Source organism: Coregonus lavaretus (assembly GCF_964263955.1).
Source record: "Coregonus lavaretus genome assembly, chromosome: 24".
In the NCBI taxonomy this organism is placed as follows: Eukaryota; Metazoa; Chordata; class Actinopteri; order Salmoniformes; family Salmonidae; genus Coregonus; species Coregonus lavaretus.
In genome coordinates, this window is record NC_140011.1 from 40983171 (window position 1) to 40999331 (window position 16161).

General features: G+C 41.5%; 1 protein-coding gene across 1 annotated transcript; it reads right to left on the reverse strand.

The window, feature by feature from the left end:
- Positions 1–1687: 1687 nt before the first annotated feature.
- On the reverse strand, positions 1688–14178 carry LOC311099528 (uncharacterized protein). Its single transcript, XM_084140230.1, has 2 exons — positions 13889–14178; positions 1688–5464 (listed from the first exon to the last, which is right to left on the reverse strand). Exons 1-2 carry the CDS (start codon positions 14103–14105, stop codon positions 2949–2951), a joined length of 2733 nt encoding a protein of 910 aa, XP_083996356.1. The 5' UTR covers positions 14106–14178; the 3' UTR covers positions 1688–2948.
- Positions 14179–16161: the final 1983 nt, after the last annotated feature.

Consider the following 16161-nt stretch of genomic DNA (forward strand, 5'->3'; position numbering starts at 1 on the left):
TGAGGTGATAGTGTATTGGTCTACAGCTTACTGCACAAACGTCATTGCTACAGTACTGTTCTTAATTGGTTAATGTTGTATAGGCTTACGTTTTTTAAGTCATGTTAAAAAAAAAAAATGAGCGGAAGATCTCGGCTTGCATTTTCACTCAAAGTAATCTTGACTCAGAAAAGGTTGTTGACCACTGTTCTATAGTTCTCCCTGTTAACACTACCAACGCTTCCCTTTACTGTGGCAACTGTGATCGAATCAACGCAATATCAGCCACTTTCAATGCAACATACCGACAACAAAAACGAACTATGCAAGAGATTTTGTTGTAGGCAGAACTCATCGGAGTAGGATTCTATTGCATTGACACGCATGACTCAGCCGTACTCTACACAGACCTGTGAGGCATAAACAATCAGAGCTGCATTTGGCCTATATGCAAATAGACCATTGCCATATATGGATCTGTGCCATTTACTTTGAACTAGACTGTGTTTACAGCATGAGCAGTTGTGAGTAGATACACTTGTTTTGAGAGCGAGAGCTGCATGTAGCCACGTGTGCACATTTTGTTTTGTCATTTTGTTCATATCCTTTGCTAGATAGAGTTATTAGCCCAGTTATATATCATTTGTAGTCAGCAATAGGGGAGTGATTGCTTCCTAGAAGAGCACACAACGTGTATATTTCTAGACATCTTTGAAAAGCGAGTCAGGTAAAGAGCTTTTTTTTTGTCTTAAAGGGGCAGTGTTGTATTTTGAGACAGGCTTGAATAAGCTTAGTAGCCAGAAGGCAGAGGGTAGCATAATTTGTCTGATTCTCTGTTATAATGGTAGGGGAATAACAATGCATTTTATTTTGTAAAGTAAACAACACTTTCAGTCACCTCCTTGTCTGATTGACAAGTGGACAAACGGGTTAATGTCAAGCCCTGCATATTTTTATTTTAAGGAAATGGAAATCAACTGGGAAACGGAAAAAAGCATTAGCGGTCAAAATTGGTTAGGCTAAGGATACGTTTAGGAACAAGGGTTAGGTTGGTTAGGCGTATATTTAGTGAGGTTAGTATAAGAGTTAGGGAAAGGCTTAAAAGTTAGCATTGGGTTAGAGTGGTCTGCCGCCGTTCATTTTCTGCCTGTTGAAACGACCTCCTTTTCATGAACACGGTCCAACAGTCATGGTTCGACTCAGGGGTTTGTTTTTGATTGTTGGTGTTTTGACTCTGGGTTGTGAGTATGAATGAAAGTATGAATGGGTGGCTTAAGGTGGGAGTGCAGGAGCACACATTTGTAAACCGAAACACAGTTAATTCTACATGACAGGAGCCTACATACAGACCCTATACTACCAACACACATCAATACAGACACATTGTGAAATCCAGTCCGTAAGACAAACATTTCGGTGATTTGTAACATGCGAGTCCTGAGCTGCAGTAAAGATGGATGGTTACATTCTATCAAGTGAAGCTGGTCTCACAGGTAGCAGTTAGAACACTGTGACATGATGTACGAGCAGCAAGTCTTACCTGTCCATCACACCTGTACATGTCACTCACATTCCTACCTACTGCCTGTACTCTTCATAAAATAACCCCCCCCCGTTAGTGCTGGGGTAGATAAAAGCCCTGCACACCCTGTAACTCCAAAGAAGTTACCACCTTAAACAGAAAATGAACAAAATAGCTAACAAAACATGAAAACAAATCATTTATTGAAGGTTTCACAGGAACAACCATTACATAATATAGGTTTGCTACGACATTGTACTAATGAAATAATATTGATCACATAATGTAGATATTATATAGAGCTCACATACAACCCGTGATAAGACTACGCAATTTATATGTTCATGAATGATCTCCATAGAGAAGATATATATATATATATATTTTTAACTATAGTTACAGTAAGTAATAGGCTATCAAGAAAGGTCAGAGAATGAAATTGGAAAGGCAAATAGATTAAACTACACTGTAAAATGAACAATTCACAGGCTTGAAGCTTAAGTTACAAAGCATTAACAAGCATGACAAGGGCGGCAGGTAGCCTAGTGGTTAGAGCGTTGGGCCAGTAACCGAAAGGTCGCTGGTTTGAATACCAGAGCCGACAATGTGAAAAATCTGTCTGTGCCCATGAGCAAGGCACTTAACCCTAACTTGCTCCAAGGGTGTAAAACAACACATTTCACTGCACCTATCAGGTGTATGTGACCCCCCCATTTTTTTTTTTGGGGGGGGGGTCTTACAGTTACAAGGCAAAGCATGAAGAAAACAGGCCTACTCAGACCGAACAGCCTACAAGAAAAACATGTTCCTACAACCTTTCTGTCGAGTGTAGAAAAGGAGGAAGACACAGAACAAAGGCATTCCATTTATAACATTTCAAGGTAACTTTATCAAACCAAAACCAACCAACCAAACGATACCAAGTTACAGTAACCTGATCACCCAGGCCCAATCTCCACAGGATGTCACAGTATCTAAAGGCTTGTGTGGGGGATGAAACCAAATGCAAATAAGGCAGAATTCCTAAGGACAATAAAACTCCTTTGCATTCAGTAGTTTAAAGTTCACCCTGTACAGATACAAGTTACCACAGATCATACATCCACATAGATGGCATCAAAGTTCTCTTCAGAAGTTTCTGAGATACCAAACATGGAGGAAACAGCATCACTAACGCACACATTTCAACAGTCAGTCCGCTGGATCCTGTGTGAGAGAGGCCTTTTGGCCTCTTGACGGGGGAAGGGCCCTTGAGTGTTTTCCTTGTTTTCCTGGGCCATTTAACATGCAGACCCAGAGGTGACAGAGATCACATAAGTTAGGGCTGAGCCTACAGGACAGTTTAATTCTGTCATTATCAAACCTGAGGGTATGTTCTCTTACAGGTGTCAGTTAGAATAAGCCTTTTCATATTCAAACTGACACAATGTACACTTGTGTTCTCGCTCTAGTGAATATTCTTCATGTGTGATTTAAGGGAACTGATCTGACTAAAGCATTTGTTGCAATCGTTGCAGCGATACGGTTTCTCTCCAGTGTGAATTCGCTTGTGGCGTGTCAGATCACCCGATGATGTAAAACCTTTCCCACATACAGAACACTTAAAAGGCTTCTCCCCTGTGTGAGTCATCATATGAAGTGACAGTTTTCTGCTATAAATGAACCTTTTGCTGCAGACATGACACTGATGTGATTTCTCCCCTGTGTGAGTCTTCATATGTTCTCTAAGGACTCCCTTCCAAGTGAAGTTTTTGCCGCAAACAGTGCACAGATACGGTTTCTGTCCCGTGTGAATTCCCTGGTGGTCTTTGAGATAACTCAATGATGTACAGCCTTTTCCACAAATAGGACACTTATGCAGCTCTCTCTCTGTTTTAGTCCCCGGATCTCTCTCTGTGTGGATCCTCATATGCTTTTTCAGATAACGTTTCTCCTGGAAGCACTTGCCACAATCACTGCAGAGATAAAACTGTTTCTCTGATTGATTTTCTCCTCGTTTCTCCCCTGTGTGAGTCCTCATATGTCTCGTCAGATCACATTTCTGAATGAATCTTTTGCTGCAAACATGGCATTGATGCGGCTTCTCCCCAGTGTGAATTCGCTGATGGATTTTTAGAACGTTTGGATATGCAAAGCCTTTTCCACATATAGGACACATATGCAGTCTTCTCTTTTTGTGACTCCTCAATTCTCTCTCCGTGTGAATCCCTGGTTCTCCCTCTGTGTGAGTCCCTGGTTCTTTCTCTGTGTGAGTCTTCATATGCACCCTCAGGTAACTCATCGTTCGGAAGCTTTTGCCACAATCGCTGCAGAGATATGACGGTTTCTCTCCAGAGTGATTCACCTCGTGTTGTTTCAGCCCACCCAATGATTTAAAGCATTTTTCACAAAGAGGGCACTTGTATGACTTCTCCCCTGTGTGAACTCTCATATGCTTTCTCAGTTCATGTTTTTGACTGAAAGTTTTGTCACACTCTTTACACTGATATGGTTTCTCCCCTGTGTGAATCTTCATATGCACTTTTAATGTTGCCCTTTGAGTGAAGCGTTTCTCACATTCATTACAACAATATGGTTTCTCCCCTGTGTGAATCCTCATATGGTCTTTTAATGATGACCTTTGAGTGAAGCATTTCTGACATTCTCGGCAACAATATGGTTTCTCCCCTGTGTGAGTCCTCATATGCTTGACCAGATGCCCCTTGCGGTAGAAGCATTTGTCACATTCTTTACACTTATGTGGCTTCTCACCTGTGTGAATTACCTGATGTATTTTTAAAAGACCTGAGCTAGTAAAGCTTTTAATACACACAGGACACTTGAAGGGTTTCTCCCCCGTGTGATTTCTCTGATGTACTTTATAATGGCTTACATTATAAAAACTTTTACTGCACACTGCACACTTGTATGGTTTCTCAATACCATGAAACTTCTGGTGGTGTTCCTTCAGGTAGCGTGGTCTTTTAAAGCACTTATTGCACACAGGACAGAGACATGGATTTGCTCCATGAGTTTTCTGATGTATTTTCAGAGTGCCTGGTGTGTTGAAACATTCATTGCACACAGGACAGCTGTATGGTTTTGCATCTGGGTGAGTAGTGCTCATATGCTTGTCGAAGTCAGTCTTGACTCTGAAGGATTTGCCACATTCTTTGCACAGATATCTTTTTTCACCTGTGTGAATTCGCTGATGATCTTTTAAAGAAGCTGTGCAAAGAAAGGATTCACTGCACACAGGACACTGCTGTGGTCCCTTTTTCTCACCTGTGTGAACGTTTTTGTGTCGCTGTAGACCGTTTAGTGATTTAAAGCTTTCACAACAGAAAGGACATTTGTGTCGTTTCTCTGCTTTGTGAATTCTCTGATGTACTTTTAAACTGACTGGTGCCTTAAACTGTTTAATGCACACAGGACACTTGTAGAGTCTCTTGCTTGTGTGACACTTTAATGGTGCTTTCTGCTCATTGGTTGTCTTGGCCTCAGTGCAGACTTGAGAGCTTTGTCCTTTCTTTGCCCGGGTTCTCTTTGACCCTGACGGTAGTTCTTCACTCTCCTCCTCATCAATACTTACAATGATTTCACTTGGCGCTGCAGAACAGTCTGGATTTACTGCAGAGAGGGACTGAGAGTCACTGGTTGGTTCTGATGCTCTGTAGTCCTCTTCATCTGATTCTGATTGGGCCTGTTCAGTTGTGTTGGTGGGTAGAGAGTCCCTTTTGCTGTCCTGATCGCAGTCACTTTCCACACAGGGAGGAATAAATATCAACTGTATGACCTCTGTGGTAGCAGACCTAAGTCTTTGAAGCTGCTCTTCCTCCTGACTGGTCCTGAGTTTCTCCTGTTCCTCTGTAATCGGTGTGGGCTCTGGGTCCTCCTGCCCCAGACTGGGGCTCCACTCCTGCTCACAGTGCTGCTGCTGTTTAGGGGGAACCTCCTCTTCAGGGAGAGTTAGCTCCTGGGGGTCTGGAGAGGAAGAGAGGAGTAAAAATACTTAATAATAAACTTCACATTCTGAATTCTCTATGCCGTGCTTAGGGCTCGCTCTGGGCGCTGCTAGGGTTGTGACGGTCATGACATTTTGTCAGCTGGTGATTGTCAAGCAAATAACTCCCGGTCTCACGGAAATTGACCGTTAATTATCAAACACGTTTAGCCTCCCCTGGCTTCCACGCATAGCCCATAAGCCACTAGGGTTGGCAGATGTCTGGAATGTCACATTTTCCCATTAACCTGTCCAAACATGGACCTGTCCAAACATGGTTGATATACGATTGTATGGTCTACATTTTCTTACCCGGGGCAGGGGGACCGTGTCGTTGCGTTGCCTAGTAATGCAGCCTGTGTCATGCACAAACCACCGATTAAAGTCTAATCATTAGACTACAATGTGGAAATCATCTTACCAATATTGTATTTTCTTGTGTGCAAATAAATACATAAATATAAACTAATCATATGGTGATATGTGGTACGGATAACTTTGAATGGTGATTTCGGACTATTTCAACTGAGATCGAGTGCGCATGTTCATCATAGAAGACCTCACTAAGGAAGTCTTCTTGGGAGAGCGAAGCAAACAGTCACACTGTGCTCACCAGCAGGCCAGCGTAGAGCTCACATCCTCCCTACTGATGTCATCGGAGGAGATGATGACCCACTGGCATGGTGGAGTGGGAATGAGGGTCGCTTTCCGCTCTTGGCCAACGTCGCCCTCAAATACCTCTGCAACTGTGCAAGAAGTGTTCCGTCTGAACGCGTTTTCAGTTGGCCGTATTGTTACCCCACGCCGCACTCTATTAATGCTAGAACAGGAGAACATGCATGTTTTCCTTGCCAGAAACCTTTAGGTAGGTTAATATATAATGAAAAGAAAAATATTCCGAATGGTTCTTCACTGCACTTTTCCTTTGTTTAAATTTTCAAAGCCTGTATTCACAGATGCGTCTTATTCAAAATAAATGTAGCCTGGGCTATAATATTCTGTTGTGTGCCTTAAACTTATTTGCACTGTTATTTAGTTGGTTAATTTCATACATATTGTTGACTTTATTTATTTTGTCTTGTGTAGCCTATCCAAGTGTGGGTTATTCTTGTTATAGGCAACATACATTTTGTGTTTCAGCTTATCGAAAGTGCTGCTGTGGGAGTTTATGGAATCCCCGTTGCGCAATTCAAAGATATGAATAAACACTTCCACAATAATATAAATATCTGTTTAGAAGTTTAACTTGTACAAGTAACGTTTACTGCAAATTGTATTGACAGTAGCCTAGTGTAGGCCTAAATTATTGGCTGTTTGGTTTGCAAGGATTTTCCATCGGCACACAATTTGTTTTTCCTAAAGCTTTGGTCAGGTGGAGGCCAGAAACGTATACGGTTCGTTTAAACTTCCATTCAATTATTCTATCTTGTAATTGTTGGTTCTCCCATATTTTTTTTTAGGCTGTTCACAAACAATACTTTCTGAGATAGAACTGTTACTGGCCTGACACTGTCTGTGATTTATTTAGAATTCAAGGCACACTTAACCAGCATGGCTACCAAAGCATTCTGCAGCGATATGCCATCCCATCTGGTTTGGGCTTAGTGGGACTACCATTTGTTTTTCCACAGGACAATGACCCAACACACCTACAGGCTGTGTAAAGGCTATTTTACCAAGAAGGAGAGTGATGGAGTGTTGCATCAGATGACCTGGCCTCCACAATCCCCGACCTCAACCCAATTGAGATGGTTTGGGATGAGTCGGACGGCAGAGTGAAGGAAAAGCAGTCAACAAGTACTCAGCATATGTGGGAACTCCTTCAAGACTGTTGGAAAATCATTCCAGGTGAAGCTGGTTGAGACAATGCCAAGAGTGTGCAAAGCTGTCATAAAGGCAAAGGGTGGCTATTTGAAAAATCTCAAATATAAAATATATTTTGATTTGTTTAACACTTCTTTGTTATCACATGATTCCATATGTGTTATTTCATAGTTTTGATGTCTTCACTATTATTTTACAATTGAGAAACAGACGCCTCACAGGTCGTCAACTGGCAGCTTCATTAAATAGTACCCGCAAAACACCAGTCTCAACGTCAACAGTGAAGAGGCGACTCCTGGATGCTGACCTAGGTTGCAAAGAAAAAGTCCAGTGTCTGTGTTCTTTTGCCCATCTTAATCTTTTCTTTTTATTGGCCAGTCTGAGATATGGCTTTTTCTTTGCAACTCTGCCTAGAAGGTCAGCATCCCGGAGTCCATTGTTAACATTGAGACTGGTGTTTTGCGGGTACTATTTAATGAAGCTGCCAGTTGAGGACCTTTGAGGCGTCTGTTTCTCAAACTAGACACTAATGTATTTGTCCTCTTGCTCAGTTGTGCACCGGGGCCACCCACTCCTCTTTCTATTCTGGTTAGAGCCAGTTTGCGCTGTTCTGTGAAGGGAGTAGTACACAGCGTTGTACGAGATCTTCAGTTTCTTGGCAATTTCTCGCATGGAATAGCCTTCATTTCTCAAAACAAGAATAGACTGACGAGTTTCAGAAGAAAGTTATTTGTTTCTGGCCATTTTGATTCTGTAATCCAACCCACAATTGCTGATGCTCCAGATACTCAACTAGTCTCAAGAAGGCCAGTTTTATTGCTTCTTTAAAATCAGCACAACAGTTTTTAGCTGTGCTAACATAATTGAAAAAGGGTTTTCTAATGATCAATTAGCGTTTTAAAATGATAAACTTGGATTAGCAAACTACGTGCCACTGGAACACAGGACTGATGGTTGCTGATAATGGGCCTCTGTACGCCTATGTAGATTTTCCTAATTTTTTTTATCAGCCGTTTCCAGCTACAATAGCCATTTACAACATTAACAATGTCTATACTGTATTTCTGATCATTTTGATGTTAAGTTAATGGACAGAAATTGCTTTTCTTTCAAAAACAAGGACATTTCTAAGTGACCCCAAACTTTTGAACGGTAGTGTGTGTATGTATGTATGTATGTGTATATATATATACACATATACATACATACACACACACAGTGAGGGAAAAGTGTATTTGATCCCCTGCTGATTTTGTACGTTTGCCCACTGACAAAGAAATGATCAGTCTATAATTTTAATGGTAGGTTTATTTGAACAGTGAGAGAGAATAACAACAACAACAAATCCAGAAAAACGCATGTCAAATGTTATAAATTGATTTGCATTTTAATGAGGGAAATAAGTGTTTGACCCCCTCTCAATCAGAAAGATTTCTGGCTCCCAGGTGTCTTTTATACAGGTAATGAGCTGAGATTAGGAGCACACTTAAAGGGAGTGCTCCTAATCTCAGCTTGTTACCTGTATAAAAGATGCCTGTCCACAGAAGCAATCAATCAGATTCCAAACTCTCCACCATGGCCAAGACCAAAGAGCTCTCCAAGGATGTCAGGGAGAAGATTGTAGACCTACACAAGGCTGGAATGGGCTACAAGACCATCGCCAAGCAGCTTGGTGAGAAGGTGACAACAGTTGGTGCGATTATTCGCAAATGGAAGAAAACACAAAATAACTGTCAATCTCCCTCGGCCTGGGGCTCCATGCAAGATCTCACCTCGTGGAGTTGTAATGATCATGAGAACGGTGAGGAATCAGCCCAGAACTACACGGGAGGATCTTGTCAATGATCTCAATGCAGCTGGGACCATAGTCACCAAGAAAACAATTGGTAACACACTACGCCGTGAAGGACTGAAATCCTGCAGCGCCCGCAAGGTCCCCCTGCTCAAGAAAGCACATATACATGCCCGTCTGAAGTTTGCCAATGAACATCGAATGATTCAGAGGAGAACTGGGTGAAAGTGTTGTGGTCAGATGAGACCAAAATGGAGCTTGTTGGCATCAACTCAACTCGCCGTGTTTGGAGGAGGAGGAATGCTACCTATGACCCCAAGAACACCATCCCCACCGTCAATCATAGAGGTGGAAACATTATGCTTTGTAGGTGTTTTTCTGCTAAGGGGACAGGACAACTGTACCGTCAAATCTTGGGTGAGAACCTCCTTCCCTCAGCCAGGGCATTGAAAATGGGTCGTGGATGGGTATTCCAGCATGACAATGACCCAAAACACACGGCCAATGCAACAAAGGAGTGGCTCAAGAAGAAGCACATTAAGGTCCTGGAGTGGCCTAGCCAGTCTCCAGACCTTAATCCCATAGAAAATCTGTGGAGGGAGCTGAAGGTTCGAGTTGCCAAACATCAGCCTCGAAACAATAATGACTTGGAGAAGATCTGCAAAGAGGAGTGGGACAACATCCCTCCTGAGATGTGTGCAAACCTGGTGGCCAACTACAAGAAACGTCTGACCTCTGTAATTGCCAACAAGGGTTTTGCCACCAAGTACTAAGTCATGTTTTGCAGAGGGGTCACATACTTATTTCCCTCATTAAAATGCAAATCAATTTATAACATTTGACATGCGTTTTTCTGGATTTTTTGTTGTTGTTATTCTCTCTCACTGTTCAAATAAACCTACCATTAAAATTATAGACTGATCATGTCTGTCAGTGGGCAAACGTACAAAATCAGCAGGGGATCAAATACTTTTTCCCCCTCACTGTACATACACACATATATATATATATATATATATATATATACACACATATATATATACACATATACATACAGTGGGGAAAAAAAGTATTTAGTCAGCCACCAAGGCCTGTAATTTTCATCATAGGTACACGTCAACTATGACAGACAAATTGAGAGAAAAAAATCCAGAAAATCACATTGTAGGATTTTTTATGAATTTATTTGCAAATTATGGTGTAAAATAAGTATTTGGTCACCTACAAACAAGCAAGATCTCTGTCTCTCACAGACCTGTAACTTCTTCTTTAAGAGGCTCCTCTGTCCTCCACTTGTTACCTGTATTAATGGCACCTGTTTGAACTTGTTATCAGTATAAAAGACACCTGTCCACAACATCAAACAGTCACACTCCAAACTCCACTATGGCCAAGACCAAAGAGCTGTCAAAGGACACCAGAAACAAAATTGTAGACCTGCACCAGGCTGGGAAGACTGAATCTGCAATAGGTAAGCAGCTTGGTTTGAGGAAATCAACTGTGGGAGCAATTATTAGGAAATGGAAGACATACAAGACCACTGATAATCTCCCTCGATCTGGGGCTCCACGCAAGATCTCACCCCGTGGGGTCAAAATGATCACAAGAACTGTGAGCAAAAATCCCAGAACCACACGGGGGGACCTAGTGAATGACCTGCAGAGAGCTGGGACCAAAGTAACAAAGCCTACCATCAGTAACACACTATGCCGTCAGGGACTCAAATCCTGCAGTGCCAGACGTGTCCCCCTGCTTAAGCCAGTACATGTCCAGGCCCGTCTGAAGTTTGCTAGAGTGCATTTGGATGATCCAGAAGAGGATTGGGAGAATGTCATATGGTCAGATGAAACCAAAAATAGAACTTTTTGGTAAAAACTCAACTCGTCGTGTTTGGAGGACAAAGAATGCTGAGTTGCATCCAAAGAACACCATACCTACTGTGAAGCATGGGGGTGGAAACATCATGCTTTGGGGGTGTTTTTCTGCAAAGGGACCAGGTCGACTGATCCGTGTAAAGGAAAGAATGAATGGGGCCATGTATCGTGAGATTTTGAGTGAAAACCTCCTTCCATCAGCAAGGGCATTGAAGATTAAACGTGGCTGGGTCTTTCAGCATGACAATGATCCCAAACACACGGCCCGGGCAACGAAGGAGTGGCTTCGTAAGAAGCATTTCAAGGTCCTGGAGTGGCCTAGCCAGTCTCCAGATCTCAACCCCATAGAAAATCTTTGGAGGGAGTTGAAAGTCCGTGTTGCCCAGCGACAGCCCCAAAACATCACTGCTCTAGAGGAGATCTGCATGGAGGAATGGGCCAAAATACCAGCAACAGTGTGTGAAAACCTTGTGAAGACTTACAGAAAACGTTTGACCTGTGTCATTGCCAACAAAGGGTATATAACAAAGTATTGAGAAACTTTTGTTATTGACCAAATACTTATTTTCCACCATAATTTGCAAATAAATTCATAGAAAATCCTACAATGTGATTTTCTGGAATTTTCTTTCTCATTTTGTCTGTCATAGTTGACGTGTACCTATGATGAAAATTACAGGCCTCTCATCTTTTTAAGTGGGAGAACTCGCACAATTGGTGGCTGACTAAAAAAAAATGTTTTCCCCACTGTACATACACACATATACACACACATATATATATACACATACACACACACATATATACACATATACATGTATTTGATTGTATATGTTATATACAGTGGCTTGCTAAAGTATTCACCCCCCTTGGCATTTTTCCTATTTTGTTGCCTTACAACCTGGAATTAAAATAGATTTTTGGGGGGGGTTTGTATCATTTGATTTACACAACATGCCTACCACTTTGAAGACGGAAAATATTTTTTTTTCAAGAAATAAGACAAAAAAACAGAACTTGAGCGTGCATATCTATTCACCCCCCCAAAAGTCAATACGTTGTAGAGCCACCTTTTGCAGCAATTACAGCTGCAAGTCTCTTGGGGTATGTCTCTATAATATTGGCACATCTAGCCACTGGGATTTTTGTCCATTCTTCAAGGCAAAACTGCTCCAGCTCTTTCAAGTTGGATGGGTTCTGCTGGTGTACAGCAATCTTTAAGTCATACCACAGATTCTCAATTGGATTGAGGTATGGGCTTTGACTAGGCCATTCCAAGACATTTAAATGTTTCCCCTTAAACCACTCGAGTGTTGCTTTAGCAGTATGCTTAGGGTCATTGTCCTGCTGGAAGGTGAACCTCCGTCCCAGTCTCAAATCTCTGGTAGACTGAAACAGGTTTCCCTCAAGAATTTCCCTGTATTTAGCGCCATCCATCATTCCTTCAGTTCTGACCAGTTTCCCAGTCCCTACCAATGAAAAACATCCCCACAGCATGATGCTGCCACCACCATGCTTCACTGTGGGGATGGTGTTCTCGAGGTGATGGGTTTGCGCCAGACATAGTGTTTTCCTTGATGGCCAAAAAGCTCAATTTTAGTCTCATCTGACCAGAGTACATTCTTCCATATGTTTGAGGGAGTCTCCCACATGGATTTTTGCGAACACCAAACATGTTTGCTTATTTTTTTCTTTAAACCATGGCTTTTTTCTGGCCACTCTTCCGTAAATCCCAGCTCTGTGGAGTGTACGGCTTAAAGTGGTCCTATGGACAGATACTCCAATCTCCGCTGTGGAGCTTTGCAGCTCCTTCACGGTTATATTTGGTGTCTTTGTTGCCTCTCTGAGTAATGCCCTCCTTGCCTGGTCCGTGAGTTTTGGTGGGCGGCCCCCTCTTGGCAGGTTTGTTGTGGTGCCATATTCTTTCAATTTTTTAATAATGGATTTAAAATGGTGCTCTGTGGGATGTTCAAAGTTTTGGATCGTTTTTTATAACCCAACCCTAATCTGTACTTCTCCATAACTTTGTCCCTGACCTGTTTGGAGAGCTCCTTGGACTTCATGGTGCCGCTTCGTTGGTGGTGCCGCTTGCTTGGTGGTGCCGCTTGCTTAGTGGTGTTGCAGACTCTGGGGCCTTTCAGAGCAGGTGTATTTATACTGACATCATGTGACATTTAGATTGCACACAGGTGGACTTTAACTAATCATGTGACTTCTGAAGGTAATTGGTTGCACCAGATGTTATTTAGGGGCTTCATAGCAAAGGGGGTGAATACATATGCATGCACCACTTTTCCGTTATTCATTTTTTAGAATTTTTGAAATAAGTTATTATTTTCATTTCATTTCACCAATTTGGACTAATTTGTGTTTGTCCATTACATGAAATCCAAATAAAAATCAATTTAAATTACAGGTTGTAATGCAACAAAATAGGAAAAACGCCAAGGGGGATGAATACTTTTGCAAGGCACTATACCTCGTCTTAGCAAGCTCTTTGGCAGCAAGCTAAGCTTTTTTAGCTATAATATTGAGTTAGTTTGTTTTTCAAACATTAGCTGGCTAGCATCAAGTGTAGGCGATAGAAAAATGGCCTTAAAAACAGCTTTAGATTAGTTTAGAAGACTGAAGTTGTTGTTGTTTTTTTTACCGGAGAATTACCTTTGATACATATTTTTATAACTAGCTAACTCCTTGTTCTATCTGTGTACTATAGGTGCCATTAATGTAGCAGATAGGATCTTTGTTACCACGTGAGTTGCGTCAGGCAGGCTAGGTAGTTAGCTACTAAACTTCAAGTTGAAACAGTTTTAGTTACCTGAACCTAGTAGTGAATACGATACGTCCACGGCTAGTGATTCAGCAAACACAATATGTTGTTAACCGATTGCTTGGTGTAAATGGTCGCTACAAACCTGCTCCTAAATGATCCAGAAGAAGCCCCCGTAGACGGTCGTTCTCTCCCTGAACCTCTGCTACTGTCTTTTCTACCACAACAAATATATCCACTGCCGCTGTTGTTAGCCGCTCCTGGTACTCTTCTAACGTCTTCTCCGCCGAACCAAATATCTCCATAGCCGCTGCTGTTAGCCGCTCGGTAATAAACACACCCAACACCTGTAGTTTGGACATTTTAAGGACAGATCAAACTCCAGACGCTCAAACTACATATTCCTATTAGACCCACACTTCGTGCTGAAAACATGCAACTTGAGCACCATCACCGCTATGAGATACGCAAGAATAACTAAATACTTCCGGGTCATGAATTTGTGGAATCGTTCAGAATAAGAGTCCTGTCCTGTATACTTTGCAAATTAATAATTATGGAGAAAATGATGGAGAATGTGCACAATTATCGAAATGTTATACTACTTATCATACAAAGAATAATTTAAAGTATTTCTATAAGATGTTATTATTAATGTGTGTTTTTTTAAGCCTAAGTGGTCAGCAATGTTTTTTGCGTGGGTACTCGCAAAAAACATCATTTTACTCCTATCATTTATTGCAGCATACATAATTGCCTGTATGTTGTGTTGCAGTAAAAGGGGGGTACTCAGGATCACTTCTACTTACCAAATCCACAGAGTTCACACCCCCAGGATCGTCATTGCTATTATTGTGGCCCTTAAAGATTGGGAAATCCGCTTAAATCGAAATATTTGCATATTAGATAGGTTTTATTTACACAAATACATGTGCATAGGTAATCCCTATGACATGTCGTGTCTACACTTGACATATACATGCAACGTCTGCTATCAAAATACGAAGATAGCATTGAAAAGACGCACAAAAGTCACTTTGTGTTCAGATCTGGCTGACCACTTCAGGAGGTGGTCAGGGATGCATTGTGTGATGATTTTGCCTCGGTCTGGAGGTGACCAGGCTACCAAAAGCGCATACAGTGGGTGACGTCATCAGCACTCCTCCCACAAGTCTCCAGAAAACATGTGTTTTGGGACCGAGAGGCACCTTTTCATTATAACTTTGGTGGAAATACGCGTTCGGAATTCCATGATCAGAACTCTATGATCAGAATACTAAAGCTGCATGAACTGTCAAGTCTAGACACAGCCTATTGTATGGAGCGAGATACCTGCCAAAATGTTGAATGTAGGTACTGTTAGGATGGTAAGAAAATCCATATGTAAATTGTTATGATCTTAAGAAAAGCCATGCGTGAAACATGAAACGAAAACATTACAATTAATCTGTGAACATACAAACACCATGTTACGATTACGGGCCAACATTTTCGGCTTGAACAAATCTTATGTTGCAATTCTGACGTACAATAACACCTTTCAGAGTTTTGGCAGTTTCATCTCATCAACAAGAAAAAGGTACACCAAAAGGCCTGTGATGAGTGCTACATGAACAAGCATAACACAGTATAAAAAAAAAAACGGAAGTCAGGGAAACCAGAATGAGGTATTGTGCACGTTTTAAAGTTAACAGTCTCCATTCTTTATTACTCCTCAGTTGAGTTTACTTCACATTTAGGTAGCTAATGTAATGGATTTGTTTGCCAGCAAAAGTCTAGATAGCACTAGCTGTATTATGCCTACAACAATGAAGTTTCAGTCCGCTAGGTGTATCTCTACAGCATGGGCATATGGACTTTGAAATGAACAAGGGAGAGGTTAAACATAGGCATGAGATTATTCCCACACTTTAAAATAACTCTGTTGCAGTGGTCTTAGGTAGTCTCCGTATAGGCTATTCCCTCCATCGCAACACCGCTGCCCAGTTGAAGAGCTTGTGATCTCCATGCAGCACCACAGCACCATGCGCCTTCGGAAAAGCATCCCTCAGCTTCAGATGTCCTTCTGGAGGCATGCAGCCATAGAGTCATTATACCCTAATGTAGGCCTATTTGCCTACTAGCCAAATAAAAATGCAGAGCATGCATGATGCGTACAACTCGTAATTTCAACATATTTTAACATTTAATTCATCCTTCATTCAGTTCAGTCAGTCAGTATGTCATCCATTTAGTCATTTGTCTGAGTTGCAATAGGAACTCAATCAAAGAGAATAGAAGAGTCTTATCCATTTGTTTTTTTAAATCCATGTGTGTATTCAAAATTATCTAAATTCTCCAAATGTCTTTAGCCTATCACATTAATAATTCAACGTTTAATTTAGGCCTATCCAAATAAAAGAATAGGCCTTCAACTTG